Here is a 25,225-nt window from a genome sequence, read left to right on the forward strand (position 1 = left end):
CACACAACTTGTTGCAAATCATGTTTCTAAACGGACTAACGCGTGTTTTTAATTCCAATTGTACAGCCTTCTGTTTTTCATATTCCATGAACATTCTGGTGTCACACCTACACACACCAAGCTACTAGGACCGACGTTGCATCCACTTCTTACTCAGAACCATATCGTCGCTACTAACGCTTTCGCCATGCAGGCAGAAGATTCGACGGAAAGTGTGACAAGTGGTGCAGAGTCTTTACGATTATCAAATGTCGTAAAGACTCGTGAAATGCTTCTGTCATTTACTGGCTCGAGCGAGAAAATACTCAACTATATCCGAGTTGTTGACTCTACCCATGGTTTGTTCCTCTTCATACTGCGTAAGATAGTCTTATTAACGAATTACAGAGTTCGACAATGAACTTATAGAGTGTATTTTGAAATTTTACGCGGAAACATTGCATCGTACTCTGCCGAGACGCGTTCGAGTTGCTATTGTACGCTCTTTAAAGCATCTCGTGAACTGTACTGCGCATACCGTAAAATGCCTTGCTTCTTTCATCATGAAAACAGTTGTTCGGGCAGAGAGGGCTCATTATCCTCCCGGTTTCTTACTTACCACGCTTTCTTGGCTTAATGACGTTGTAATGAGTACTTGCACTTCTGCAGAAGTTTGCGAGTCATTGGTAAAAAATTTATGCCCCATTCAGGCAAAACTGTTGTTCATGTGTCTGTCGTCTACGAAACACACTCTCGCAAACAGTGCTCTCCGTTCGACGCGCCGTTGCATTCGCTCACTTCTTCTCACAAATTCTAAGAACTACGAGTCATTTGTTGATAAGTTCTTCGAAGCTCTCTTGCCCACTCTGCCAATGCCCAACGGATTGGCGTTTGTGGGCGAGTTCTTGAGTTGCTGCTATTACTTCAAGTTATCCAAGGGCCCCTTGGAGGCTCTGGGAAAACACAAGCAGACCATTGCAACACTTCTTGTTAAGCAAGTGTTCGCTGCAAAGGGTATCATGCCAGTCGCACTGTATGCTGAATTCACTAGAGGCTATGGACTGGTGTCATCGTTGGATGATTTCTCAAGCCTCGTACTGCCTAGCCTTGAAAAAACATTGCTACGTTCTCCAGAGGTAGTATTTGCTGGCGTCATTACTCACCTAACTTCTGGTTTTGCAACTGCCGGCAAAGATTTGTCTTCTGTACTTCTTCAAAAAATAACACCTGCGTTCATTTCGGGTTTCAAAAGCTCAAATGCTACTACCCGTCAAAATGCATGTGCAACATTTACAGCATGCGCCAAACTTGCAAAGAATCAAGAAGTAGCGGATCACGCCGTTGAGGAGTTACTTAAGGTCCTCCGTACAGGAAAAGTTACCTCTCCCGACCAAAAAGAGTCGTACTTTTGGAGGCTCTTCTTCTCTCCCCCACTAATGTCTCCGCTCCTTACAAAAATTCACCGATCAGTTAATTCCCTTGTTCCAAAAGGAACAAGCTGAACCACTGAAGGTTTTGGGTGCTGTCTTGATGAAGAATCTTGAGACTGGCCTTCTGAACAATGTCCTTCCAGACGAAACCGTGCTTAAATCCTTACGCTCTTTCCTTAAAGATGCTCGTGCGCCAATCAGAGAATACTGGATTCTCTCAATCGCACGTTTGTTGTGGAACTTTGAGACATTTTCTGCGGCCCAAACTTCTGTGCTTGAATTGTTCCTTCATGAGCTCCTTGATCTTTGCAAAGAGGCACTGAAGAATCTTTCCAATGCTGCACAAAGTGGATCCATTATGGCTCCTTTTGTTTTATTGGCATTTGTTTTCTCTCATGTTCCTAAAACGGCACCTGAGGTTGCGGAGTCAGAGCAGTTCAAGCATATTCAAGCCTTCTTGAGAAACGCACTTAACCCCAAATCCAAGGAAATGCTGTTATTCACCCAGCGCAACATCAACAGACTTCTCGATGCCCAACAAAAACAGTGGGCCATAATCGCTGCCTGCATTTACATTACCGAGTTCGCGGAATCATTGGACAATTCTGCTTATGCGGATTTGTTTTATTGCCTTGTTTTCACTTTGCAAGCAAAGAGCAATGACAAGGAGTCCTGCTTTTCCGCTTTAAAAGAACTTTCTCGTACATGCCCTGAGGCTCGTGTTAAACTTTCTGAGCAAATGTGGGACTGGCGGTTATTAACTGAGAAGTTAAGAGAACAAAAGAAGGCTGAAGTCGTTTTTTACGAGAATTCCGTGTCTTACTTCTTCACTTTGTTGTCAGCTTTTACTTTAGACTACGAAGCAATGCAACCTTCAGACAAGCAGGCATATGATGAGTATCTGCTTGCTCTTCTTTTCCTTTCATATTATTATAAGTCGAAAATTGATTGGATTAGACTCTGTCAGAATGCAAAGCGTGACCCCTCTGCTTTGGTTTCATCGAACTTGGAGAAGTTATTTAGAAACTACGAGCTGGTATTGGCTGAATCTGGAAATGAACTTAAAACAAATGCGGTCATTTCTTCATTGGAAATGGTAGCTTTTGTTGCTCCGGACGACGCTATCCCTCACATCGTCAAGTTGTTCCGTTCGCAATTAGAGAACATTCGCTTTGACAATATTACTGATACCGACATTGCCATTTGGAAGACTCCCGAGGGTACTATGTATCATAATGTCTTGGAGAAGCAGACAAAACTGCAAAAGAATACAAAAGACTATGAAACGAAGAAGTGGGAAGCTGAGATGCGCGCCAACTTGGCCAAGAAAAAACCCGTGTCGTTGACAAAGGAGCAAAAGCAAGCTGTTGAAGAGCAACTTCGAGTTGAGGGTGATATTAGAAAGAAGGTTACGAACGTTGTTTCTTCCTTCACACACTCAATGTTTATCATTCGTAGTCTTGCTGCCAGTGTCCAATTGCGCCCAGATTTATGGATTGAAGACGCCATCAATTGTCTGCTTTTCGGCAACATTTATCAAGAAAGTCTTCGATTCTCTGGCACTTTGGCTTCAGAAACACTTTTGTGTTGTATCAAGGCGTCTTCCCTCGAAGAACGAATTGGTGAAGCCAATTTTGCATTAAAACTGCTCAAGTCTCTGTCTCAAGTTTTGGGCTACGAAAAATCTTTGGACAATTCTGCTGACCTTGTCACTAATGTTTTGCATAAACTTCGTTTCTGTATTGAAGTGCATGGTTTTTCTACACCCATGTTTGCTTGTGTTTTCCCCTTGCTTTACCGTTTGGTCCAAAAAGAATTTAATGCGAAGACAGAAGACGAACGCGACGAACAAATTCTGTTGGTTACCGAAACTTTGATTATGCAGGCTCCAACTGCACACGAACTCTATGCTATGCGTTGCAAGTACTTGGAGTCGTTGCTGCATCTTGTTGCTGCTGTACCGTCTCAGTATCATGAAGTTCGTGATGCAATGATTAGCTTCGCTCAAAGCATTTCTTCAGAATATACGGAAGAAGAACTGCAGCTTCTTCTTTCAAAAGTGTGTGCATCCGATTCTTCTTTGCGTACCGCTGTCCTTCAAACCCTGCAATGTCTTGATTTACACAGATTTGACTTCATCAAAGAGATTTTCTTGGAATTGTATGATGACACTGACGCAAATGCTTCTCTTGCTCATGACATTTCCAAATCGAATACTTTTGAAGCTGATGAATCATCACTTAAAGAGCTGTTACCATTCTTGGACAATGAGTCAGCTTATGTTCATGAAATTCTGGGTAAGGCTCTTTGTGATTTGATTGATGACTACGAAGAGTTTTCCACGTCTATTCCGAGGGAACTTATGAGTAATTATAGAGTAAAGGCTTTGCCAACTCCTCCGGAATATGATGAGTATGGAATTATTGTTAAAGATACAATCGGAAGGGATTTGGGACGTTCATCGCGCGAAGCAATTGCTACTTGCTTTGCTCATGTGGTGAAGGTTATGGCATCTAATATTCTTATTGAATTCCTGGAATTCCTTCTTACAGCTACGGAGGTTGACAGTCAGATTCCTGTTACTGATGTTTCCGTTACAGTAGCATCAACGATGCTTGAAGCAGGTAAAGTTGCTATTGAATTACACGGCAAGCACCAGGTTGAGTCTTTAATGAGCTTCTTTGAAGAGAGTCTTCAACGTGTTGATTCTTCCAGTTCTTTTGATGATCGTCTCCGTGAAGCCATGATTGTTCTCTTTGGTACTGTAGCTAAACATTTATCATCCTCGGATACCCGCCTTGTCGTTGTCATTGACAGTCTTATTGCAACTTTGTCCACGCCTAGTGAAAGCGTTCAACTGGCTGTAGCCAACTGCCTCCCTCCTCTAATCAAAAAGTACAGTGACAAGAATGAGGATTATATGAAGAAGTTAACTGAAACTCTTCTGTCCTCTTCATCCTTTGCTGAGAAGAAGGGTGCGGCATATGGACTTGCTGGTCTTACCAAGGGAGTTGGTATTAAAGCCTTTAAGGACTTTGGTATCATGGACACATTAAAGGAAGCACTTGAAGATAAGAAAAACAAGGATCGTCGCCAGGGTGCTCTATTCGCAATTGAGTCATTCTCTCATATCCTTGGAGTCTTTTTTGAACCTTATGTCCCCGAAATTATTCCCCTTCTTATTTCTACTTTCGGTGACAGTTCTACTGAAGTTCGTGATGCTACTTCTGATGCCGCTAAGGCCATTATGAGTCATCTCAGTGGTTATGGTGTGAAGCTTATTCTTCCTTCTCTCCTGGACGGTCTTAACGAATACAACTGGCGTTCCAAGTTTGCATCTGTTGAAATGTTGGGACTTATGTCCTACATGGCGCCTAAGCAGTTATCATACTCTCTGCCAACTATCATTCCTCGTCTGACAGATGTACTTACCGATTCTCATAACCAAGTTCGTAATGCTGCAAACAAGAGTCTTACAAGATTTGGCGATGTCATCTCTAACCCCGAGATTCAAACTCTCGTTCCCGTTCTTCTCAAGGCTTTAAGTGACCCTACCATACATACCGAGGAGGCTCTTAGTGCATTGGTAAAAACCCCTTTCGTTCATTACATCGACCCGCCCTCTCTTGCATTGGTTGTTCCTATTGTTTATTACGGTTTGAATGAAAGAGTTGCTGCCGTTAAGAAACAGTCAGCCAAGATTTTCGGTTTAATGGCCAGTCTCACTGATCCATCGGATCTTTCGGTTCACTTGGAGAAGTTAGTTCCTCGCCTGCGTGAAGTTTTGATCGACCCAGTACCAGACACTCGTGCTACAGCAGCCAAGGCTCTTGGTTCACTTGTTGAGAAATTGGGTGAGACCAATTTCCCTTCAATTATTCCCGAGTTATTATCCATCCTTAAGAGCGATGCTAGTGAGGTTGACCGACAAGGTGCTGCCCAAGGCCTGTCTGAGATTCTTGCTGGCCTTGGTCTCGCCCGTTTGGACGATGTGTTCCCTGATATCTTGGCTAACACATCCAACGGTAATCCCAGTATTCGTGAAAGTTTCATTTCTCTTCTTATTTACCTTCCCGCTACTTTCGGAGCAAGATTCCAGCCTTATCTCGCAAGAGCTATTCCTCCCATTCTTAACGGTCTTGCTGACGAATCCGATTTTGTTCAGTCGGCTTCTCTTCGTGCTGCTAGAATGATCATTAACAATTATGCTAGCAAATCCGTCGATCTTCTGTTGCCTGAACTTGAGAAGGGATTATTCGACAACTACTGGCGTATTCGTGTTTCTTCCGTTCAGTTGGTTGGTGACTTGATCTTTAAGCTTGCCGGTATCAACAAGAAATCCGTCGAAGAAGAACAGCAGGAAGAGGAAGAGAATGTTACCGCTAGTGATGTTAAGCGTAAGGCTCTTATTGAGGCCATCGGTAACGACCGTCATGACCGTATCATGTCTGCTCTGTTCATTGTTAGACAAGACGTTTCTGCTTTGGTTCGTGCTCCTGCCTCTCAAATTTGGAAGGCAGTTGTCGTTAATACTCCTCGTACGGTGAAGGAGATTATGCCAACTTTGACGTCTATGATTATTAGCAACCTCAACAGCAGTGGAAATGATAGACGTGTCATGTGTGTTAAGACTCTTGGTGAGTTGATCCGTAAGATTGGTTTCGACGTCATGGAACAATTGCTTCCCAGTTTGGAGAATGGCCGTTTGTCAACCAACCCTCAAGATCGCATTGGAGTTTGTATCGCTATTACCGAACTTATCAACAGCTGTGCTCCTGAGCAACTTGAAAATTATGCATCTACTATTACAAACGCTATTCGTGGTGCTTTGGTTGATAGTGATGCAAGTGTTCGTTCTGTTGCTGCTGAAGCCTTCGACTCCCTTCAAAATGCCATTGGCAACAAGGCTATTGATGAAGTCTTGCCCGAACTTCTTATTCTCCTGCAAAGTGATGAAAAGTCAGAATTTGCTCTTTCTGCTCTTCAAGAAATTATTACACGTCGCTCTACTTCCATCTTCCCCGTTCTTATTCCCACTTTGATTAAACAACCCATCTCCGCTTTCAATGCTCGTGCATTGGCTTCGCTGGCTACGGCTGCTGGCGCTACCCTGCTCCGCCGCCTTCCCTCTATTTTGACAGCTCTCATGGAGTCAACTTTTTCTGCTTCCGAAGGTGATTTGGAGGGATTGACCTCTGCCACAGATTCCATTATGGTCTCTGTTCAGGATCCCGAAGGCATCACTCAAATGATGGCTTACTTCACTAACTTGGCGACGAATGAGGACTATAGAAAGCGCGCATTTGCCTGTTCTCGCATGGCTGCCTACTTCAAGGATTCCAAGGTTGAATTGGGCAAGTTTTATGCCGAATGGGTTCGCGTCTTTATTGGTCTATACGAGGATCGCAGTGAGGACGTTGTTAAGGCTGCTCTTGCAGCTCAAACAGCACTCGTTGGTTCTCTGAGAAAAGATCAAATGGAGCCACTTGTTCTTCCTCTTTGCAAGGCATTGTCTGATGTTGGCGTTCCTGATACCGCTCTTCCTGCATTCCAATTGCCCCGTGCTATTAACTCTGTTCTTCCCATTTTACTACAAGGACTTATGTATGGTTCTACGGAGCAAAGAGAAAAGTCTGCCTTGGGTATTGCGGACATTGTTCGTCGTACGGAACCTACCGCTCTTCGTCCTTCGGTTACACAAATTACCGGTCCTCTTATTCGTATCATTGGCGAACGTTTCCCTACCGATGTTAAGTCTGCCATTTTGTTCACTTTGAACATCTTGCTTACCAAGATTCCTACTTTCTTACGTCCGTTCTTGCCTCAGCTTCAAAGAACTTTCGCTAAGTGCTTGGCTGATCCTTCGAGTGATGTTGTTCGTAACCGTGCTGCGGCAGCTCTCGGTACTTTGATTACATTACAGACTCGTGTTGATCCCTTGATCACTGAGCTCGTCAGCGGCTCTCGTAGTTCTGACGCAGGTGTACGCAAGGCCATGTTTAAGGCTTTGTTTGAAGTTGTCTCGAAATCTGGAAAGAACATGAGTGAAAACTCCATGAATTCTGTTGGTGATTTGTTAGAGGAAACCGAAGCTTCTGACATGACTGACGTTGTCAACATGGCGAAACTGTATGGCGCATGGTTTGCTAATTTACCTGATGCTCGTGCTAGTGAGTTTTTGGAGGACAAACTTTTCAGCGTTGAAGAAGATACAACACTTAGAGTTCTCATTTTGAATGCCGTTGTTCGTTTTGGTTTCGAAAAGATTATTTCTTCGGGCAGTGAGTCTGCCGTTGCCGAGTACATTTCTCGTTTGTGCGCTAACAGTGATCCTTTCATTTCTGAGAATGCTGTCAAGGCTGCCGGTAAGTACTTGTTGACTGAAATGAACCAAAATTTCAACGATGCAAAGCGTCTGATAGAAAGCCTGGCAGAGTGCATTCAAGCCCCTGTCAGTGGTTCCAACGACTGTAAGCGTTTGGCGTTGGTGGTTCTTCACACTGTTGCAAACTCCAACTTTGATGTGGTAAGAGCTCATTTGCCCACTCTTGTTCCTGCCGTTTTTGGTTGTGTTCGTGCTACTGTCATTCCTGTAAAGCTTGCAGCAGAGACGACTTTCCTCTCTCTTCTGCAATTACGCGAAAACGAGGCCTTTGCCGAGAAATTCATTTCTACTCTGCAAACTCCTCGGGCTCGCAGTATCTCAGATTATACTCGGCGGGTTGCCTTTAAATTGGCTGCTGCCGAACGTGATCGCATTGCTTCTGGAAGTGGTAGAATCCAAATCGAAGAAGCAGAAAACCTTGCGGAAATTAACGCAATTGGTGCTGATGATGGAATGTTCTCTCAACAAGACGCTTGAGAATTACGTTATTTAATATTTTCGAAGTACAGATAGACCTGCTTAGTGATTAAGAGGTCTCGTCGCTTTGGATTTTTGGTAGAGGTTTAAAGGGATCTTTACTAACATTAAAACAAAGTTAAAATTCATTAATCTAAATGAAAAAACTATCACATTCATTAATTTAGATGCGTATAATTATTGTTACCACAAATGGTGAAAGAGACGGGCGAACGTGTTCATTATGGAAAAGTAGAATCAAAATAAAAGTCGTAAAAAGTAGGCGACAACTTGGGTACAGTTGCCAAGGTTATCGTTAAGCATTATTATCATTGCTGTTTTCAAAAAGACCACTACGTACGGCTTTTTTTACCGGGTTTTCAACCTGGATCATACCGTTCTTTTCAAGTCTAAATAGTTGTTAGTAACCGCAACAGGAATACACGTATAGCTAATAATACCTTTGGAAGAGAACGAAAAGACGTTCAGCTTCTCGTTCTTTTTCCTCCATCGACATTTCCGGAACAGGTTTCTCGGACTCTGTACGACCGCCAGTGATTGGATTCACATTATCAGCGGTTGCAGTAGATAGACCAGAAAAGAGGGAGTCTTTGGACACAGTGGAGTCTGTTGGTTCCTGACATACGCGCAAAATGCCAGAAGCATAACCGAAGCCAATAGTGTCCGTTAAAACTTTCGCATTCTCTCTACAGAGACTGTAGTAAAGATGAGCTACCTGTTGGGGCATTTGTAAGAAGCAAGGAATAACCAGTAGTCGCAATAGCCGCGAGGGCAAGCCACTGCCAAAGGCGAGAGAGGCGGATCGGTCAGCTTCGGAAGGGAAAAGTCGAGATTCGAGTAACCGACATGTTTGAGTATCATTTACTTTAACGATGTTTTGTAACAAAGCTAAAAGCGGTGAAAGCCGAACTTCTAGTTCTTTAGCCGTTAAGAATACGGAAGCAAAATTCGGTACTTTGAAGGAAGCGTTTCCAGCCTCAAGGAGCTGGATGCCTTTTAAGGGTAGTAAGACATCCAAGGCTGTAAGAGCTATATCTGTGATTTGATAAAGAGAGGAGGAGGTTAAGTTTTGCAGAGGAAGCACCAGTAATGCATTGACGATGTGCCATGATGTGTTGCTTGTATAGGAAGGATCCCTTGTACCGGTTTCCTTCCATAGCTGTATTACAAAGGGTGAGAGTTGAGCTGTAGAGTAGCTCTTTGGAAGATCTTTTGAAGAACCGACAGCATATGCAAGCCGCAATAGCTCATCTAATACGGAAGCAGATACAGGCTCCGTTGACAAGTTATTTAACACAACTGTACCACCCAATGCTAACTGTAAACCAGGCTCTATTATTCGAAATGTCCAGGTTCGATCAAAATCATTTTCTCCAACGCATAACAGAAACAGCAATCTTAATAAGGCGATTTGACACGCACTGTTTAAGCACTAAGAACAATGTTAGTCGATGCGAACAAATTGAAAAGGCTTTTAATTAGCATACAAAGAAGGATTCCTCATCAAAAGCCGAATTTGAAAACAACGAAGCGATGCGCTGTGACATGGAAGGATTGTTTACAAGCACATTTACTATTAATCGAATCAACTCGAGTGAGTGTGCAGAGTTTCTCAATTTATCCACAGAAAATGCTCTTTCAGCAACCAACGTCCAATCCTAGAACATTGTTAGAACATCACAAGCCGTAGGAGTAGAGTAATGACCATACTAAAGCATTGGAAATCTTTTGACAAGCGTCCTTCTCCCGACTTTTCTTCCTTAAAAATTTCAAAGATACAGCAATTTCTATCAAATTGGCGGACAGCTCCCATGCTGTAGGTTTCAGTAAATCATTCAATTTGCTGCAAATAGTTGGAATAAACGATCCATTGTCGCGCTCACTAAACGAAAGCAAGTCAACGGTTGATTTGCTATCCGGCATATCGTATATTCTTTAACGTAGGAAAACAAAGGAGCAGCAAGACCGTTCTGGCACGTATTTCCCCTATAGCAACAGGCACTGAGAGTCCTCTTTTGCACACGTTGATTTCGTCGTATGGACATCGTAAAAACGAATAGCGAGTAATTGTGAATTTTAACGAACAAAAGATAGTTTTACAAAAAAGTGGAACCTGGCTCCTCAAGAGCAGTATAGAAGTCGAAGAGGAGTATGTTTGGGTGTGTTAGAAAGGATGTAGTAAACTTCTCTCAGGCAGCTGAAGTAGTGCATGCCCGTAAGGCTGAGACTGCCATCAGAATCTGTTATGTAGGTTAGTAATTGAAAAAGTGCAGTATGGATTAAACTCAGAACTTACCTCCAGTGATTGCTGGAGCTCTAATCGTTGTCTGCAAGTGGAAACCCAATCCTTTGTAAGCGCACGATGCCAAGGATCTAATTGCGAAAGTTCATAAACAGCCGCCTCTAAATTATTGGCATGTAAGGCACTGCGAGCACGGAGTAGGACTCCCGTCACACTGCTGTTTTTGCTGACTTGGTTTTCGATCACTGGCAACCGGAATAGCAGTGTGTGGAATAAATGAGACAGCAGTCCGGTGTTGGGTTGAACATGGACAGTGCGTGAAAGTTCATCACTTAAAACGTCAAATCGAGAATGAATCTCTGCTAGCGAAGGTATTCCGCCTCGAGAAAATGTGTTTTGAAGGATAGCAACCGATTTTTGAACCAAAGGATCGTTCCAGTGTAAGCCTGATATATACTTTAGAGCTTCGTGCTTAGAATGAACACTGTCGTTACTCAGTAAATCAATGGCAGTTGCAAGCTTGGCAGCTTGATCAAGCTGCTGTGCTCTCGCAACAGATGCAAAAGCTAACTGTTGCACCTTTTCCAAGCCTTCTTGGACCTGTTGAAGTTTGCCCAGTCTGCCTTGCCGCTCTGTTTCTACCATCATAGTGACCTTCATTGCATTCAAACGTTCCAGTTCGAGAGCTTGTTCGCGGAGTTCGTTCTGAAGCTTTTCCTCAAAGATATTCATACTTTTGGTGAGCTCCAGTTGAAGACGACTCTTGTACAGATTCTGTAGCCGCTCGCGCTCTTTATCAAAGCTTTTCGTCCACAGTTCATCATACTCGTGTTCTGCTTGTTCAAGTCGTTGTTTGTACGAAGCTTCACACTCTTCCTTTTTGACCTCAAGCAGCTCTTCCTGCGAAGCTTTTAGCAGTTGAAGTTCCTCCTCAAGCGCTTGTATACGAGAGCTTGTTTTTCCCAACTCTTCTTTGGTATCATTGAATTCTGCAACTTGTGCTTTGTTCAACGTTTCTACTACGGGAGGCATTCTCGTCACAGAAACACCCGTCTCAAGGTCACTTCCAATGTCAATCGCTGGCTGAACAAAGCTGTCTCCGGGAGGAACAAGATGTGTTAACTTGAAGTGGCGACTTTCTCCCTTCTCTTCCGTTTTGCCCATGTCCGCAAGCGTGTTAGCAATTTGCACAGATATAGACTCCTCTTCTTTTGCCTTCGCGGAAGGAGGGAGCGGAACGGTTCGAACAAGAACGAGACCAGCATTGAGATATTTTCGACCAAAGTCGGAATCTTCAATTGCACTCAATAAACGTTTTCCATAAGGAAAGTAGTTTGAAAAAAAATCATAGAAGTGTCTGTCCTTAAACGCATACCAAACACCGACACTGTATCCTGTGGCTCCAAGAATGATAGTCAACGAAATGATCTTTTTCCACCCAAAAGAACCTTTCTTACGACCAGAAGAAGCCGAATTTGATGTATGAGAAGGAGCTGTATAAGACGAACGTGAATTTGTAGAATTGAAACGTGTTTGTATGCTATAAACTGTACAATTGCAAAATTCGCCAAATCGACTCGGACGAAGGAGCTGAGAAACGGGCTACAGAGTTAGCGATTAAACAAGAACAATACGAACCCTTCGTTGAATGTTTAGACGCCAAACAGCGCCTTTATTGCAGGAAAAACGTGGCCGAATCATGAAATGGAAGTTGGTAAAGGATACGTCAGAGGGGTACTGCAACCGTACTTCCTGAGGGTAAGCTTTAGCAGAAGTAGCTTGGCTGTGACAATTAGGAGATGAGTTAGAGGAAACACAAAGCTCGTATCTGTAGTCGTTAATTACAGGAGAAACAGTATTACTTGGTAAAACAAAAAGTCGTTAGCAGTGCAACCGCCCAACTGTGCTAGCTCAGATGTTAGATATTAAATTAATTAAGCGCACTGACTAGAAGTAATTAAAGAAAGAGTATTCGGAATTTTAATAGAACAGCTAGTACACTCATGTCTAGGAATTATTAGCAAAGTAATAATTAAAAAAAGAAAAAGAGAGAAAAGAGTGGGAAACAGAATGAGGAGACCGGCTGAAAACAGCAAATCCTAGAACAAGAGAAAGACGACCAGAACAACCAGAACGACGAAAGAGAAAACGAGTTAGAGTTAATGTGTGTGTGTGTGCAAGAACCAACAGAAACGAGCAGACACTTCGTTTTGTTTGAATCTACGCAGTAATCTTGCGATTGCGAATGACAAGAGCCGACACTGTAGCGCAAAAGTACATCAGCGAACCAAAGGCAAACGCCAAACGAATACACACAAGAAGAGCATGAAGGATAACAGGTTGAAGTTCCTCAGAAATACGATGAATATAGGTAATGTCTTCCTTCAGATGATCAAGAAGAGGTTCAGCCGTGCTAGGGCCTAATTTCTTCATCAAAATCAGCGACAAGCCTGTTTGAATAATAGATGTGGAGACGGAAACACCCAGCACAGATCCAGTTGAGCGAAACAGGTATGAGGTTGCAATTGCACTAGCTTGACTTTCACAAGCGGCAGAGTGAATAATAGCAATCAGAGTTGTTGTCACACCCATGCCGTTACCAAAACCAGAGAGGAAAGGAGCAGTGTTGTACGACACTTCTGCCGGCTTATCACTAAACGTTGTCATAACCATCATGGCAACCCAACTAAGGGCATAGCTGCCAACAGTGATGTACTTGTAACGGCCGGTAATGTTGATGACGATACCACCCATGAGAGAACCAATACTCGAACCAACAATAAGTGGAATGAGACGGAAGCCCGACTTGGATGTGGACTCGTTCATGATTGCCTGAAAGTACAGCGGAAGGGTGTATGAGAGTGAAAGTTGACCCAAGAATTGAAAAAAGTTACTCAAGTACGAGGCAAGACATGTACGCTCGCTGAGCACGGGAATAGGTGCTAGAGGTTCTGCAGCATAAAATGCCTCGTTCAAGCCGAAAATAGCATAGAAAATGACGGAGCTTGCGAGCAACGAGAGGACTATTTTGTCTGACCAGGGATAAACGTTTCCGCCGAGAGTCAAAGCAGTGGTCAGCGTGCTTACACCTGCAACGAGTAGGGCAGTTCCTGACCAGTCAACACGACGGAACTTTTCGACAAAGCTTTCCTTGACCTGCTGGTGAGGCAGATGCAGACACACGGACACGGTGGTGAACGCAATCGCCAGCAATGGCACCTGGATGAAGAAACCAAGACGCCAGGTATAGCGATCAGCAAAGTATCCGCCTACTGGACCACCCAAACTAGAACCCGCGGCGAAGAAAACGTTCACGATGCCTTGGTATGTTCCACGTTCTTTCAGCGGAACCAGGTCACTCAGCAGAATCGTTACTGTCGAGCTCATTCCACCGCCTCCAATGCCAGCAAGAGCTCTAGCACAAATAAGATGGCCTAGTGATGGAGAAAGAGAGCAGTACAAGCAACCAAGACCAAAGATCGTGTACGCGGCCAGCAGACTCGTCTTACGGCCGTAGATATCGCAGAACCGACCAAACAAAGGTTGGAATGCCGTAGATGAGATCATGTATGAAGTCGATGTCCATGACACCTCGTTAAATTTGTTGAAATCAGCACCGATTTTGGGATACGTGGAAGAAACAATTGTGTTGTCCATAGCACCAAGAATTACGCCAAGTAGAAGGGCAGGGAGAATCTTGAGAATAGAAGTTGATGTCTGGCACTCGGTTTCAGAAACACTGTCATCATCGAAAACTACTGCATTTGGAGCGGGAAAATTGCTCGAAGCAAGACCGCCTTCAATCTCTTCAACAGGAACAATTGCTCCATGGTTACGAACGTTTTGTGTTGCAGGACTCTTCAAAAGTGGTTCCGAATCACTAGACGTCAACAGAGACGACTTGGACGCTTCTCGATTCATTCTACCCGCAATTTACACACAAACTACAGTACTCTCAGTTACTTCTCGACCACAAGCTGTGCAACTACGAGTTTGGGAAACGGCAAGTTCGTACAACTGATCGCAAAGTTTTTGACTTAGGCCCCCGCGTGGGGCTAAAAAAGCACGTGGAAATCGCGGCCGACAATTCAGAGTATATCCAAGACGTGGTATTGGCTAGAGGAAAGGAGAGAAGCGCTAGAAGGGAAAATAAGCAGGATAGGAAAAGGACAAGTTACAGGGCAGGACAGAACAGAATAAAACAGAATCTACGATTGTACAAGTCCTATCTACTTAAGGGACATGCCCTGAAGGAAAAAACTACATCTGTACCGCGGTACGCACTGTCAATGATAGTCTAATCGGTCCCAATTTTTCTTTGCAGGACTTAATGACAAAATTGTATTTTAAAGACTGAGAATTATTAGAGTTACTTTTGCTCGAATACCCAGTCGTTCAAGCCGTATCTGTTACGAGCAATCTCAACAGCCAAAAATTGGATACGAGGAACTGGTTCGTTAGTAAAGAAAGGAGAAAAACAGTAGAGGAGAGGATGGGATGAGTACACTCAGGTTCAAGGGAGCCGTAGATCACCTGTCAAAGCACTGTTGAGCATCCTTCCCACCGTTCCTTTGTGGCTTACCGAAAATTGTAGTGTCTTGCTCATACTCGTCAGTGTTTTTTATACGAAGAAGAGTACCGAAGTTGTAGTCGTCAATCTTCTTCTCATAACGCATCATGAAAGGACGCCAAACAGCCTTGCCCTTAGCGCTCTTCATTTCGTTTTCGTTCACGCTCTTGGCGTACTCGGGATTCTTGAACTCGGGGATCGTCTTCAACAAATCTTCAAAAATTTCGTCGTCCAACCTAAAACAGGCAGCAGGATTAGCTATACAGATTCTTAGCGTTCGGTGTAGTCACCTACTTGGTTAAACGAAGTTCAGATCCCTTTCTCAACTGCAAGAGGTTCCAGTAAATTTCTGCCCAGTTTCGTTAGACACACAACCATTCAGTAGCGAGGTAAGAAAAAATCCATACGAGCATGTTCAACAGCTTTTACAGCAAACTGTTCAATAAAGGAGTTAGAAAGAGCCCACGAAAACAAATACCAGCCTGGGGCTGCATTCGTCGAAGGAGAGAAAAATCCTTCAAAACTTCAATAAACATACTTGCATCTCAATCTAATAATTAGCAAATAATTTCATCACATAAGAACATACCTCAGCGGCATTTTCAGCCTTCTCTGCGTCGAACTTGGTAGACATTTTTTTTTAATTGTGCAGCTGGTTGTAGCTCGGAGGGAGGATGGAAGGGGAAAAAATGGGAAAAAATAGTAACAATACAAAAGAGCCACAGAAGGGTAACGAAACGAGAGACGGTAATCAACTGTCAATATAGAAAATGTCCGTGTTTTCGACTTTTTATTTTTTGGCACGGGAACGTCTTGGTTTCGTGGGACGAGAATTAGATCTGACTCGTCTTTTTTTGAAAAGTTTTGTATCAAGCTGTGTGATGAGAGGCTGTTGAGATGCACTACTAGCCACAGTTTGTTGTTGTTGTTGTTCGTCTTCAGATTCCTCCGAGTCGGAAGTTCGATTTGCCATCATTTGTCTGCGTCGTTCAATTCGCTTCTTAAGTTCCTCAGACAGTTCTGGCTCTTCTGACGCCGTAGAGTGCTCTTGTGATGCAATCGTTGGAGTTTCCGTGCCTATCGTACTTGTCGTACTCGCAGTTTTCTCCGAACTAGCTGTTTGGAAAGACGTCAAAGCAGCATGCAGCCGTTTACTCTTAAACTGATGATTAACCCGGGGAGCATGCACTGCTGTGGAAGGCGTCTGACCACTGAAAAACTGCGTCAGATTTGTTTGCGTTCCCTGGAACTGTTTTCGTGTCATGTCTTGAATCACCGGTACCAAAACTTGATCAGTCTTTGCTTGTGACCAACCAATAGTTGTCATGAGAAAGTCTCGCAGCTGATCCAAATCGGGAATTCCCCACTGGAACTCTTGTTTACTATCATCCACAGTCGGATTTAAGTAAGCTTCTTCAACAACTGGATCGGGGAAGTTTGTCGGCAACGAAATGCGTCCAACTAATTTGGAAAGGCGACGACGTACAGGCGTACCAAGGTCATTGACCAAGGGCGATCCTGATGCTATGCGCAAAAACCATCTTTTAAATTCAATCAATGGATTATCACCTGGAAATTCGCGTAGTATTTCCACCGCACTTACTGGGCCGACACTGGATAATCCTTCCGTATAATCACTGCCTAGAAGGTAGGCTAGCTGGATCAACTGCTTTCGGCCGATTGCGAAATCTCGCTCCATATCCGATGAAAGATACAGCTCGACAAACTTCGACTGATTGAACATGTTTCGATAGATACGGGTTCCGCCAAAGAGAAAGACATCAGAGTCATCAGTCACGACGCCATCAACTAGTTTTAATTCAAGTAGCTTAGCACATTGTGCCTCTGCTTCTTGGGGAGCAACAATATAAGGTAGTCCAAAATAGCGTAATAATTCTTGACATTCCCGGACCATTTCTTGGTTTACCTCATCTGCGTCCCTTGTTTCATTCTTTTTGCTTTGTCGAAGCTCATGTAACCGTGCTTCGAAATCCTGCTCATTCCAATCTTTATTCACCGGTACCGGTACCGGCGCTGGTGCATTGCTTTGCAACTTTTGGACGAATTGGTCGTAATCTTTTTCTTCGTCAGCCAAGTTTACTAATGTCTCTAGGTCTTCGTCATCCAAAAGTTCCTGTGTAATGCTAGTATCTGGTTCTTGATCATCTAGCTTAATGGGGACCGGTTTCACTGAAGGCTTTTCAGCCGCAATATCTTTTATCTGTGGTGACAAAGGCTCAACCTTCACGGGTTTAGCAGGCTCAGCAACACTTTCTTCTTTGGGGAGAGTAGTTTGTTCAGTAACCTTGACATCAATCGAGTCTGAGCTAACAGGCTCTTCCTTTATTTGTTGGGTTTGTGCGGTCTGTAAAACATTTTGTTTTCCATTTTGTTCCTCAGGCGATGTTACCTGTTTTGGAAGCTGAGGCGACAATTCAAATAATGTCTCAGTAGGAAGCGGTAGTTCCTTTTCTTCAACTACAGCAGTGTTCTCTTCAGTTTCTTGGGTCTGTGGAAAGGTCTGTCTAACATCTAAAACGAACGGTGAAGGTTCATCTTGGGTTATGGAGGATGCTGCTTGCTTTGGTACCGGCGACGACGACTCGAACAATGTCTCGACAGGAAAGTTCGTATCCCTTTCTTCGTCAGATTTTATTTTCTCACTTACATTTTCAGTTTTAGGAGACATTGGCGATGCAGCTATGTCTACGACCTGTGTCGCATTTTGTGCCAACTTTATTTCACTTGGTAAGTTCGGTTCCAGAATGCTAACGGCATCAATAGAAAGTTCTGAAGGAAGTTCATCTCCTTTATTGGTATTAGGATCTACCAATAAAGATGGAGAAGGGGGCCGTTCAGTTTTTTCAGTATCCTGCCTTGGTTTAAAAAACAATGACTTATCGAGCTCAAGTGGTTCGAAGGGTAGTCCTGAAACATCCTGAATTACTTCATTCGTAACATTACTAGGAGCTTCAAAAGCAGGCAATGCATCCAAGAATTCCGTCTCTTCTTCTTTCTCGGGCTTCTCATTTGAGTCGTCGGCTTCCTCTAAAATTGTCGGCAGAGTGGTTTCTTCTTGAGAGTTCTGTTTCTCATCAGTAGTCAATGACTGTTTCAATTCCATAAAATCATTGGCATTCAAGTTGAAAAGGGTTTTCTTTTTTGATGATTGGGTAGCAAAAGATTCCTCCATAGCTTTCTGTAGCATCAATTCCTCAATTTCGGCGTCATTCTCATAATCATTGTTTTGTTTCATACGAATCTCTCGAAGTTTTTGTGAGACGATTTCGCGAGGTTTTAGATGTTCAACCTTGTGTGGAATAGGTATATCTTCGAAGTCATCCTCATCGTCGACGTCAAATTCAGAATTTCCCAATTCGCTGCTCTGAGGCAGAACGACATTTTTATTTTCAGTTTTTTCAGCTTGATTTGAAATGACACCTAGAGCCCATCCGCCTTCCACACCGTCGTTTCGGACAAGAATGTACTCCCTATCACGCTCACTGGCAATACGTAAAGGTCCCTTTTTATTCATACCAGTAAAATCCATTAGCCGCTGTGTCAATTCATTGCGCTCTTTTAGGCGTTCAATCTGAAATTTAGAGAACTCCATACGATTAGGAAACATTTCAGAGAGCTGTTCTGTTGTAAGACCCATACGAAGTCGAGACCGTAGCCGGGCGGCATTCAGAATATTATATTTATCGGCATCTGACAACGACTTGAACATTTCTGAGTCAAAGTCTATATTGGCAAAATCGAACATGCTAATATCAATTTGAGCTCCGAACTGAGAAGCATAGTCTGCGAGCTCGGATTGCGACATGATTCGAGGGTCACTTTTACTGTTCAACTTGTCAAACGAGACACCCATTTCTGGTAGTTGGTAAGGATCTGCTTTAGCAAACTTTTGACTTTCTTGTACGGCAACCTTTACTGTTTCCACATCAATTGTCATGGAGGAAGGAGCTTGTATTGCTTTTGAGGTCAATGTAGTTCCCTTTTGAGGAGAGAGACGTGATTCGCGTTCTTGAAACGCACGTTTTCGCATTTGTAATGCAAGAATCTTGTTTGCTATACGAGTAGCATCCTCTCTGTGAGTAATTCGTCGAGCTTGACGTTTGCGAATTGTTTGTCTTTTCAGCATGGGAGCTCCTCCATCAAAGACAAATACCGGCTTGATACCAAAATACAAGAGTTTACATATTCTTCGAAAGAATCCAACTATATGGCTGTGTTTCATTTGTTCACCTTCCTTATCGCGGACGGCTTTCAAGAATTGGTAAATCCAAATAGATGCATCGATAGCCAAACGCTTGTTAGCCAATGTTTCGAGCTTTACTGGTCGGTTTACTGGTTCAAGAATGCTCCAGAGTCCAGTAACTCCCATTGTGGATAAAAAATCTTGGATGCGAAATTATTAAGGATTGAAGAGGAAGGCAAAAAAAGTTATTCGTAGACCAATCGAAACAATTATCTATACAATGCTTTTACAGCATAAACCACAGTTATTCATGTCGTTATAAACCTTTCTACACAACAGAATAGTACCAATTTGCTGCAAAAACGTCGATTTGCGGTTGGTTAAGGTTGCGATTATGCAACTGGCTTCCACCAACTTCTGCCTAGTAAGATTGCAGAATTCAATGTTATTTTGCAGAAAACTATGGATACTAGCTGTCTTCTTAACACTACATCTATGTAGATCTCAAACCATTTGTTCAAAGACCAAGATTTCACCGTTTAATGAACAAGATGACTCAATTTCCTGTGAGGCAATTCCTTATAGCTCGCTCCAGAGTATCTTCCAAATAACGGCAACAGTGAACAATTCTACGGGCACATTAGCTTCCGCATTGACCCGCGAAACGCGTACTGGAGCATTACTTTCTGAGGCTGTTAACGAAAGCATACAAAACACGACTCTCTCAACAACATCTCCTACATTGGGCGAGTCGGAAACAATCGGGACTCATTCTACTGAAACAGTAAATTCATCCTCTTCGTCAGAGAAGTCGACTGCGGCATCTCCAGTGCCTACTAAAGAAGCTAAGCGCTTTAATTTTGCTTCTACAGACTGTGCTGCTGCTATCCTCGAAGCAAATGCAGAGGCGAAAATGCCGTCTGCTATTCTTTCAGAAAATAGAGACAAGTACATGCTTATCAAGTGTTCTGTTGAACCTAAGTTTATGGTTATCGAATTATGTGATGACATATCCATCGATACCATTCAACTTGCCAACTATGAGTTCTTTTCTAGCACATTTAGAGATGTAAAGTTCAGTGTTAGCAGCACATATCCTCCCAAAGGATCTGGCTGGACGGATCTTGGAACGTTTACTGCTCGGAATGTCCGGACTCTGCAAAGCTTCCAAGTAGACTACCCAAAGATATGGGCAAAATATCTTAAAGTTGAGTTTCTTGATCATTATGGGTCTGAGTTTTATTGTCCGGTCAGTATAATTCGGGTTTATGGAAAGACTATGCTTGATGAATTTCGGGAGGAACGAAAAGCAGATGATGATGTGTTGGACAGTACAGAGAAAGAGCAAGCTGAAGCAGGTGCAGCAGAGGATGGGTCAGCTGTTTCTTCTGATGCCTCGCATCCAAATGCTACTATGCAAACAAATGGCAGTAAACGTGCTGCTTCTACTGGCACAGATATGAATTCAGCCGCAGAGGGATCGGAAAGCAAGAATGATGGAATGAATCAGAGTGTGGGAACACCGCAATCACAAATTTCTCATGTAACAAATGCTCACGAGGAAGCTTTGACAGCCACTCAATCTGAGCATTCTAGTGTTCTCTCTGGCAAACCGACCTTGGTGAATCAAAATGTGCATGCTACAAATCAGCAGGAAAGTATTTATCGGAACATGTACAAACGACTTTCTGTCTTAGAAGAGAAGACAAACCAACTGAAGGCACAATTGGCAAATTTAGAAAAGCTTACTGTTAGTCATTTCCAGGAAAGCAACTCTACCCTAATTCGTGTGGTAAGTATTCAGTCTCTATCGTTTAACTGTATCACTAACTTTCTCATTTAAGCGTGATGAGTACATATCGTTACTTGAGGTTTCGCTTTCAATTATCCATGCAAAGCAAGAACTTTATGATGCTGAGGGAGAAAGTCTGACGAAACGAGTGAACATGCTTGCTCAAGATGTATGTTTTAATGCTGAGTATTATTTGCAGCCTGCTAACCGAGTATAGTACCTCCTTCAAAAGCGATTGCTCGTTTTACAGTCGCTTCTCCTTATATCTATTATTGTTATACTTTCTTTCTGGAAATCACCCTTTGTTGACCGGTTTTTCCGTCGGGTTTCACGGGCCCGGCATGGCAATTCAAGTACAACCTGGTCGCCGTTTTCCGATAGAGCTGCTGCATCTGTGGAACCAGAGACCCCTGTAGATGAAATTGTTGGATCAAGCTCTCCAACCTTCCTGAAGCGTTTTCGGAACCGGAAGGTCGAATCTGTTTTATACCTGGATACCCAGCAAAATTCACTTTCTTCAAACGCTCGCTCGTCCAGTACAGAGCAGGTCTCTGTAAGTGGTCCTCCAAAACTACATGCACGTAGTTATACGGTTGCTTAACGAATGTAAAGGTTATTGTTTTTTTTTTTTTCTATACTAGAATAATATTATTAATGAGAAAATTTATAGTATAAGCTAGAACTAATGCTACGGTCATTTAATTACCTTCATAGTCTATTCCATATTCTTATAGCTATCATGCATCCAGTACTGGACTTCAGGTACTTGAGAGGATTATCAAGTTGAAATTAAAGTGGCAAGGATCACTGATGGAGAACGTGTCCTTTACCAAAATGACGGCAGAAGTAGTTACTCCTATTTGCAGCGGCATTGAATGCCATAAAGACGCTAAAAAGCTTCAATGCCCTAAATGCCTCAACCAGGGCCTTCATTCTTATTTTTGTGGTCAAGTATGTTATTGTTTATATAGCTGCATAGTAACACCTTTGTAGGAATGTTTTAAGAGAAGTTGGGTAAGGAAAAGTTGTTTAGAAGGAAGCAATTAGGGACAGTATCTGTCTTTTTTATCGATATTCGTGTTCTACGGGTTGTTCTTCTTTTTTTTTTATCAAGTTATATATGTTCAGTAACAGCAAAATCATGGCTGTTTAAACAAATGTACTGGCTACATTTAGGAGAGACAACACCTGTTATATTCTTTTGTCTGTTATATTTGTCCTTTGCTTCGTTTTTATACATACAATTCTCTGTGAGTTTATCCTAACATGTTTAGCCCATCCATAAGCAGCTTCACATTCCTCCACAGGCAAAGAAGAATGGTATGTTGTTTTTGCTGTAATCCCTATCGGTTCCAACGCTAACGATTCTGTTTCAGAGGACGGTACTTATGATCCGTTCCCAAACTTCTCCTACACGGGTTCTTTGCGTGCAGTATACCCACTCTCTCCCATGCGCAAGATCCCTGAACATATTCAAAAGCCCGACTATGCTGTTACTGGTACTTCACCCAGTGAGCAGTTGGAAGCTCGCAGTTTCAAGATCAAGCGACTCAATCCTCAAGAGATTGAAAGCATGCGGACAGTCTGCCGCTTGGGACGTGAGGTTTTGGACGCTGCTGCCGCTGCCGTTCGTCCTGGTGTTACTACGGATGAGCTGGATGCAATTGTGCATCAAGCTTGTATTGAGCGCGAGTGCTACCCTAGCCCTTTGAACTACTATCACTTTCCCAAGAGCGTCTGTACCTCTGTGAACGAAATTATTTGTCATGGTATTCCTGATAAGCGCCCTCTCCAAGACGGTGACATCGTCAACCTGGATGTCTCTGTTTTCCATAAGGGATTTCACGCTGACTTGAACGAAACTTACTACGTTGGTGACAAGGCCAAGGCTAATCCTAAGCTTGTTTGTCTCGTGGAAACGACCCGTGAAGCTTTAAACGCTGCTATCGCCGCAGTGAAGCCCGGAATGTTGTTCAAGGATATTGGTAACATCATTGAAAAGTACGCCAAATCGGTGAAGAGCCACGAATTGTCGGTCATCCGCACCTACTGTGGTCATGGTGTTAACCAACTCTTCCATTGTGCTCCTACCATTCCTCATTACGCGAAAAACAGATGTCCTGGTGTTATGCGTCCCGGTATGACATTTACCATTGAACCCATGCTCTCTCTTGGCAGTGCCCGAGACGTTTCTTGGCCCGATGATTGGACTGCAGCAACGCTTTCTGGTGATGCTTCTGCTCAATTTGAGCACACACTTTTGGTTACGGAAGACGGTTGTGAAGTTCTTACTGCTAGACTTCCCACTTCTCCCGGCGGACCTGCTCCCAAGAAGTAATTTCCAAATGATAAGAAATGCAAAAATTTTTATTAGAACTTGGTAACAATAAATATTTCTATGGGTGCAACCAGTAATCCGTAAATTTTGGATATGAAATGAATTTTTAGAGATGCTTGACTTGAATATAGCTCCTCACGGGATGGAATACGTCTAGGAACTCATATGTTCCTCCACGAGCGTTTCAAGGAATCGAGTTTCGCTGTCCTTGTCGGGTTCGACCTTGGAGAAAATGTCGCCGACAATGAGCAGTGCTTGTGCACGGTCCTTGCGCTTCTCTTTGGGTACAGTTTTGTCGTACAGTACCTTGTCGCAAACCTGCCGTAAGACATGCTGAATCTCAAAACGTGCACCTCTCCAACTAGCAGCAAGCACTTTTCCTGTCATGTTCTTTTGCAACTCAGCCATTTCGGCTTCCGTCATGTTTTCCTGCTCAGATTCCGCTTTAGCGATTGATTCGGCGGCTGTGTGTGCATCAAGGGCACTTCGAATCGTGTACCAAGTATCTTTGATCACAGTACCTTTTTCGCAAAGTGCACCCCAAATAGATCCAGCCATATAGTAACGCAGAGATCGTATAAAGTTGTTTGCTTTCTGTATGTAAATACCGCCAATAGCATGAAGCATCTCGGCACCGAAGGAGGCCATTTTCAGGTTCTCTGCTTCCAAGGTCATCTTCATTTTAAAGGCCTCAGTAACGCCCTCATCCTTGTCTGTCTCTGTCCACACAGACAACTTGTCTGTCAGGTAACGTGCAAGTTTCTCGATACGAACTTCCATTTCCTGATTCCGAGTTTCATCTTGTTGCTTTTGTAACACCTTTTTCGACTCCTCCGTGTCCTCAACTGCTCTCTTTGTTTTTTCATCTGCTTCATCGCCCATCATTTTTATCAATTCCTTCAACAAGGTGATCTCTCCAATGTAATCTTTGAACGATTCGCCTCCGAACAAGTTCTCAAAAAACAATTGAGCATCCTGGAATCCCATTTCCGGGACAGCACCTTCTTTTCCATATGTGTCATACTTCTTTCGAAGTTCTGGGTCGCCAAGAACCTGGTATGCTTCTCCAATCTTGAAATTCCGTGTCAGTCACCATCTGGATGAATCTTCACGAAGACATATTCATTAGCTTACCTTTTGGAATTGGGCTTTTGCCTCTTCTGGATTCTCTCTATTCTTGTCTGGATGATACTGGATGGCGAGTTTACTGTTATAATATATTAATTAAGAAATTCGACCTAAAATGAGAACATACCGATACGCTTTTTTGATTGTAAGCTCATCTGCATCAATTGCAACTCCTAAAATCTCATAGTATTCTTTATCAACAGTTGTAGTTGCCATGTTGTCCTTTTTGGCTCTAGGATGGACCAGAGCAAGTTACTAGCACGGTAGCAAATACGACTAAGAATTCGGAAGAGTGTATTCAGCTGTGATTTAAACGAGTTTAAATAAGTCTAAAATCTGCTTGATGATCATCAAATGTTTTAAAACGGAAGTTTCATATCAAAAAAGAAGATATCTCCGTTTGATACGGTACCTGATACAGAAAAGAAACAGTTTTCTAATTTTTTTTTTTAAGAATAAAAGTAATTTCAGCGTCTTTAGTCGTAATTATTTACGGAATCGTAAACGAATTGTATATCGTTTGTGCTTTTTTATGAATAAATTGAAAGCAATTGCTATTCGAATGCCTAGAAATAATTACTGTCATTATTTCTTTAGTATTGTAAACAGTACAGTTATGTAGCATGTAAAAGGAGGCTAGTAAAAGCTCTGTAAGCGGTATTGTCTCCCTTAGGCTTGCG

At 42.9% G+C, this 25,225-nt stretch overlaps 9 protein-coding genes across 9 annotated transcripts; 3 read left to right on the forward strand and 6 right to left on the reverse strand.

Annotated features, from left to right (window-relative positions):
• Positions 1-187: 187 nt before the first annotated feature.
• SJAG_02026 (translation elongation regulator Gcn1) lies at positions 188-8,271 on the forward strand (the record flags this gene model as incomplete). Its single annotated transcript, XM_002173211.2, has 3 exons — positions 188-338; positions 388-1,355; positions 1,450-8,271. The coding sequence occupies 3 exons, from the start codon at positions 188-190 to the stop codon at positions 8,269-8,271; spliced, it is 7,941 nt and encodes a 2,646-aa protein (XP_002173247.2).
• Positions 8,272-8,566: 295 nt separating this feature from the next.
• SJAG_02027 (Ric8 family guanine nucleotide exchange factor synembryn family protein) lies at positions 8,567-10,194 on the reverse strand (the record flags this gene model as incomplete). The annotated part of the gene is made up of 3 exons (XM_002173212.1): positions 8,567-8,660; positions 8,712-9,703; positions 9,982-10,194. The coding sequence occupies 3 exons, from the start codon at positions 10,192-10,194 to the stop codon at positions 8,567-8,569; spliced, it is 1,299 nt and encodes a 432-aa protein (XP_002173248.1).
• A 266-nt stretch (positions 10,195-10,460) lies between these two features.
• On the reverse strand, positions 10,461-12,214 carry SJAG_02028 (mitofilin; the record flags this gene model as incomplete). The annotated part of the gene is made up of 3 exons (XM_002173213.1): positions 10,461-10,511; positions 10,568-12,115; positions 12,152-12,214. The coding sequence occupies 3 exons, from the start codon at positions 12,212-12,214 to the stop codon at positions 10,461-10,463; spliced, it is 1,662 nt and encodes a 553-aa protein (XP_002173249.1).
• A 203-nt stretch (positions 12,215-12,417) lies between these two features.
• On the reverse strand, positions 12,418-14,577 carry SJAG_02029 (vacuolar membrane amino acid uptake transporter Fnx2). Its single transcript, XM_002173214.2, has one exon. The coding sequence runs from the start codon at positions 14,432-14,434 to the stop codon at positions 12,734-12,736; it is 1,701 nt and encodes a 566-aa protein (XP_002173250.1). The 5' UTR covers positions 14,435-14,577; the 3' UTR covers positions 12,418-12,733.
• Positions 14,578-14,787: 210 nt separating this feature from the next.
• On the reverse strand, positions 14,788-15,833 carry SJAG_02030 (DUF757 family protein). Its single transcript, XM_002173215.2, has 6 exons — positions 15,673-15,833; positions 15,622-15,633; positions 15,491-15,518; positions 15,378-15,432; positions 15,096-15,319; positions 14,788-14,962 (listed from the first exon to the last, which is right to left on the reverse strand). Exons 1-6 carry the CDS (start codon positions 15,715-15,717, stop codon positions 14,883-14,885), a joined length of 444 nt encoding a protein of 147 aa, XP_002173251.1. The 5' UTR covers positions 15,718-15,833; the 3' UTR covers positions 14,788-14,882.
• SJAG_02031 (DNA repair nuclease Rad13) lies at positions 15,745-19,691 on the reverse strand. Its single transcript, XM_002173216.2, has one exon. It carries the CDS (start codon positions 19,471-19,473, stop codon positions 15,874-15,876), a length of 3,600 nt encoding a protein of 1,199 aa, XP_002173252.1. The 5' UTR covers positions 19,474-19,691; the 3' UTR covers positions 15,745-15,873.
• On the forward strand, positions 19,634-21,904 carry SJAG_02032 (Sad1-UNC-like carboxy terminal protein). Its single transcript, XM_002173217.2, has 3 exons — positions 19,634-21,079; positions 21,132-21,248; positions 21,297-21,904. The coding sequence occupies exons 1-3, from the start codon at positions 19,682-19,684 to the stop codon at positions 21,678-21,680; spliced, it is 1,899 nt and encodes a 632-aa protein (XP_002173253.1). The 5' UTR covers positions 19,634-19,681; the 3' UTR covers positions 21,681-21,904.
• SJAG_02033 (methionine aminopeptidase Fma1) lies at positions 21,845-23,559 on the forward strand. The gene is made up of 4 exons (XM_002173218.2): positions 21,845-22,030; positions 22,073-22,093; positions 22,354-22,399; positions 22,456-23,559. Exons 1-4 carry the CDS (start codon positions 21,890-21,892, stop codon positions 23,415-23,417), a joined length of 1,170 nt encoding a protein of 389 aa, XP_002173254.2. The 5' UTR covers positions 21,845-21,889; the 3' UTR covers positions 23,418-23,559.
• On the reverse strand, positions 23,459-24,969 carry SJAG_02034 (DNAJ protein Caj1/Djp1-type). Its single transcript, XM_002173219.2, has 3 exons — positions 24,673-24,969; positions 24,552-24,624; positions 23,459-24,488 (listed from the first exon to the last, which is right to left on the reverse strand). The coding sequence occupies exons 1-3, from the start codon at positions 24,759-24,761 to the stop codon at positions 23,571-23,573; spliced, it is 1,080 nt and encodes a 359-aa protein (XP_002173255.2). The 5' UTR covers positions 24,762-24,969; the 3' UTR covers positions 23,459-23,570.
• Positions 24,970-25,225: the final 256 nt, after the last annotated feature.

Source organism: Schizosaccharomyces japonicus (genome assembly GCF_000149845.2).
Source record: "Schizosaccharomyces japonicus yFS275 unplaced genomic scaffold supercont5.3, whole genome shotgun sequence".
Taxonomy (NCBI): domain Eukaryota; kingdom Fungi; phylum Ascomycota; class Schizosaccharomycetes; order Schizosaccharomycetales; family Schizosaccharomycetaceae; genus Schizosaccharomyces; species Schizosaccharomyces japonicus.

Bases quoted from the DNA above. Each gene is read 5' to 3' on its own strand.
- SJAG_02032 (XM_002173217.2), top strand. From the start codon at position 19,682: ATGCAACTGGCTTCCACCAACTTCTGCCTAGTAAGATTGCAGAATTCA. The intron at 21,080-21,131 runs GTAAGTATTCAG...TTCTCATTTAAG, and splicing joins ACTCTACCCTAATTCGTGTG to CGTGATGAGTACATATCGTT. The intron at 21,249-21,296 runs GTATGTTTTAAT...AACCGAGTATAG, and splicing joins TGAACATGCTTGCTCAAGAT to TACCTCCTTCAAAAGCGATT.
- SJAG_02034 (XM_002173219.2), bottom strand. From the start codon at position 24,761: ATGGCAACTACAACTGTTGATAAAGAATACTATGAGATTTTAGGAGTT. The intron at 24,625-24,672 runs GTATGTTCTCAT...ATATTATAACAG, and splicing joins ACAATCAAAAAAGCGTATCG to TAAACTCGCCATCCAGTATC. The intron at 24,489-24,551 runs GTAAGCTAATGA...CGGAATTTCAAG, and splicing joins CAAAAGCCCAATTCCAAAAG to ATTGGAGAAGCATACCAGGT.
- SJAG_02031 (XM_002173216.2), bottom strand. From the start codon at position 19,473: ATGGGAGTTACTGGACTCTGGAGCATTCTTGAACCAGTAAACCGACCA.
- SJAG_02029 (XM_002173214.2), bottom strand. From the start codon at position 14,434: ATGAATCGAGAAGCGTCCAAGTCGTCTCTGTTGACGTCTAGTGATTCG.
- SJAG_02033 (XM_002173218.2), top strand. From the start codon at position 21,890: ATGGAGAACGTGTCCTTTACCAAAATGACGGCAGAAGTAGTTACTCCT. The intron at 22,094-22,353 runs GTAAGGAAAAGT...TAACATGTTTAG, and splicing joins AATGTTTTAAGAGAAGTTGG to CCCATCCATAAGCAGCTTCA. The intron at 22,400-22,455 runs GTATGTTGTTTT...ATTCTGTTTCAG, and splicing joins TCCACAGGCAAAGAAGAATG to AGGACGGTACTTATGATCCG.
- SJAG_02030 (XM_002173215.2), bottom strand. From the start codon at position 15,717: ATGTCTACCAAGTTCGACGCAGAGAAGGCTGAAAATGCCGCTGAG. The intron at 15,433-15,490 runs GTATGGATTTTT...GAAACTGGGCAG, and splicing joins AAAAGCTGTTGAACATGCTC to AAATTTACTGGAACCTCTTG. The intron at 14,963-15,095 runs GTAAGCCACAAA...CTAACGAACCAG, and splicing joins GCAAGACACTACAATTTTCG to TTCCTCGTATCCAATTTTTG.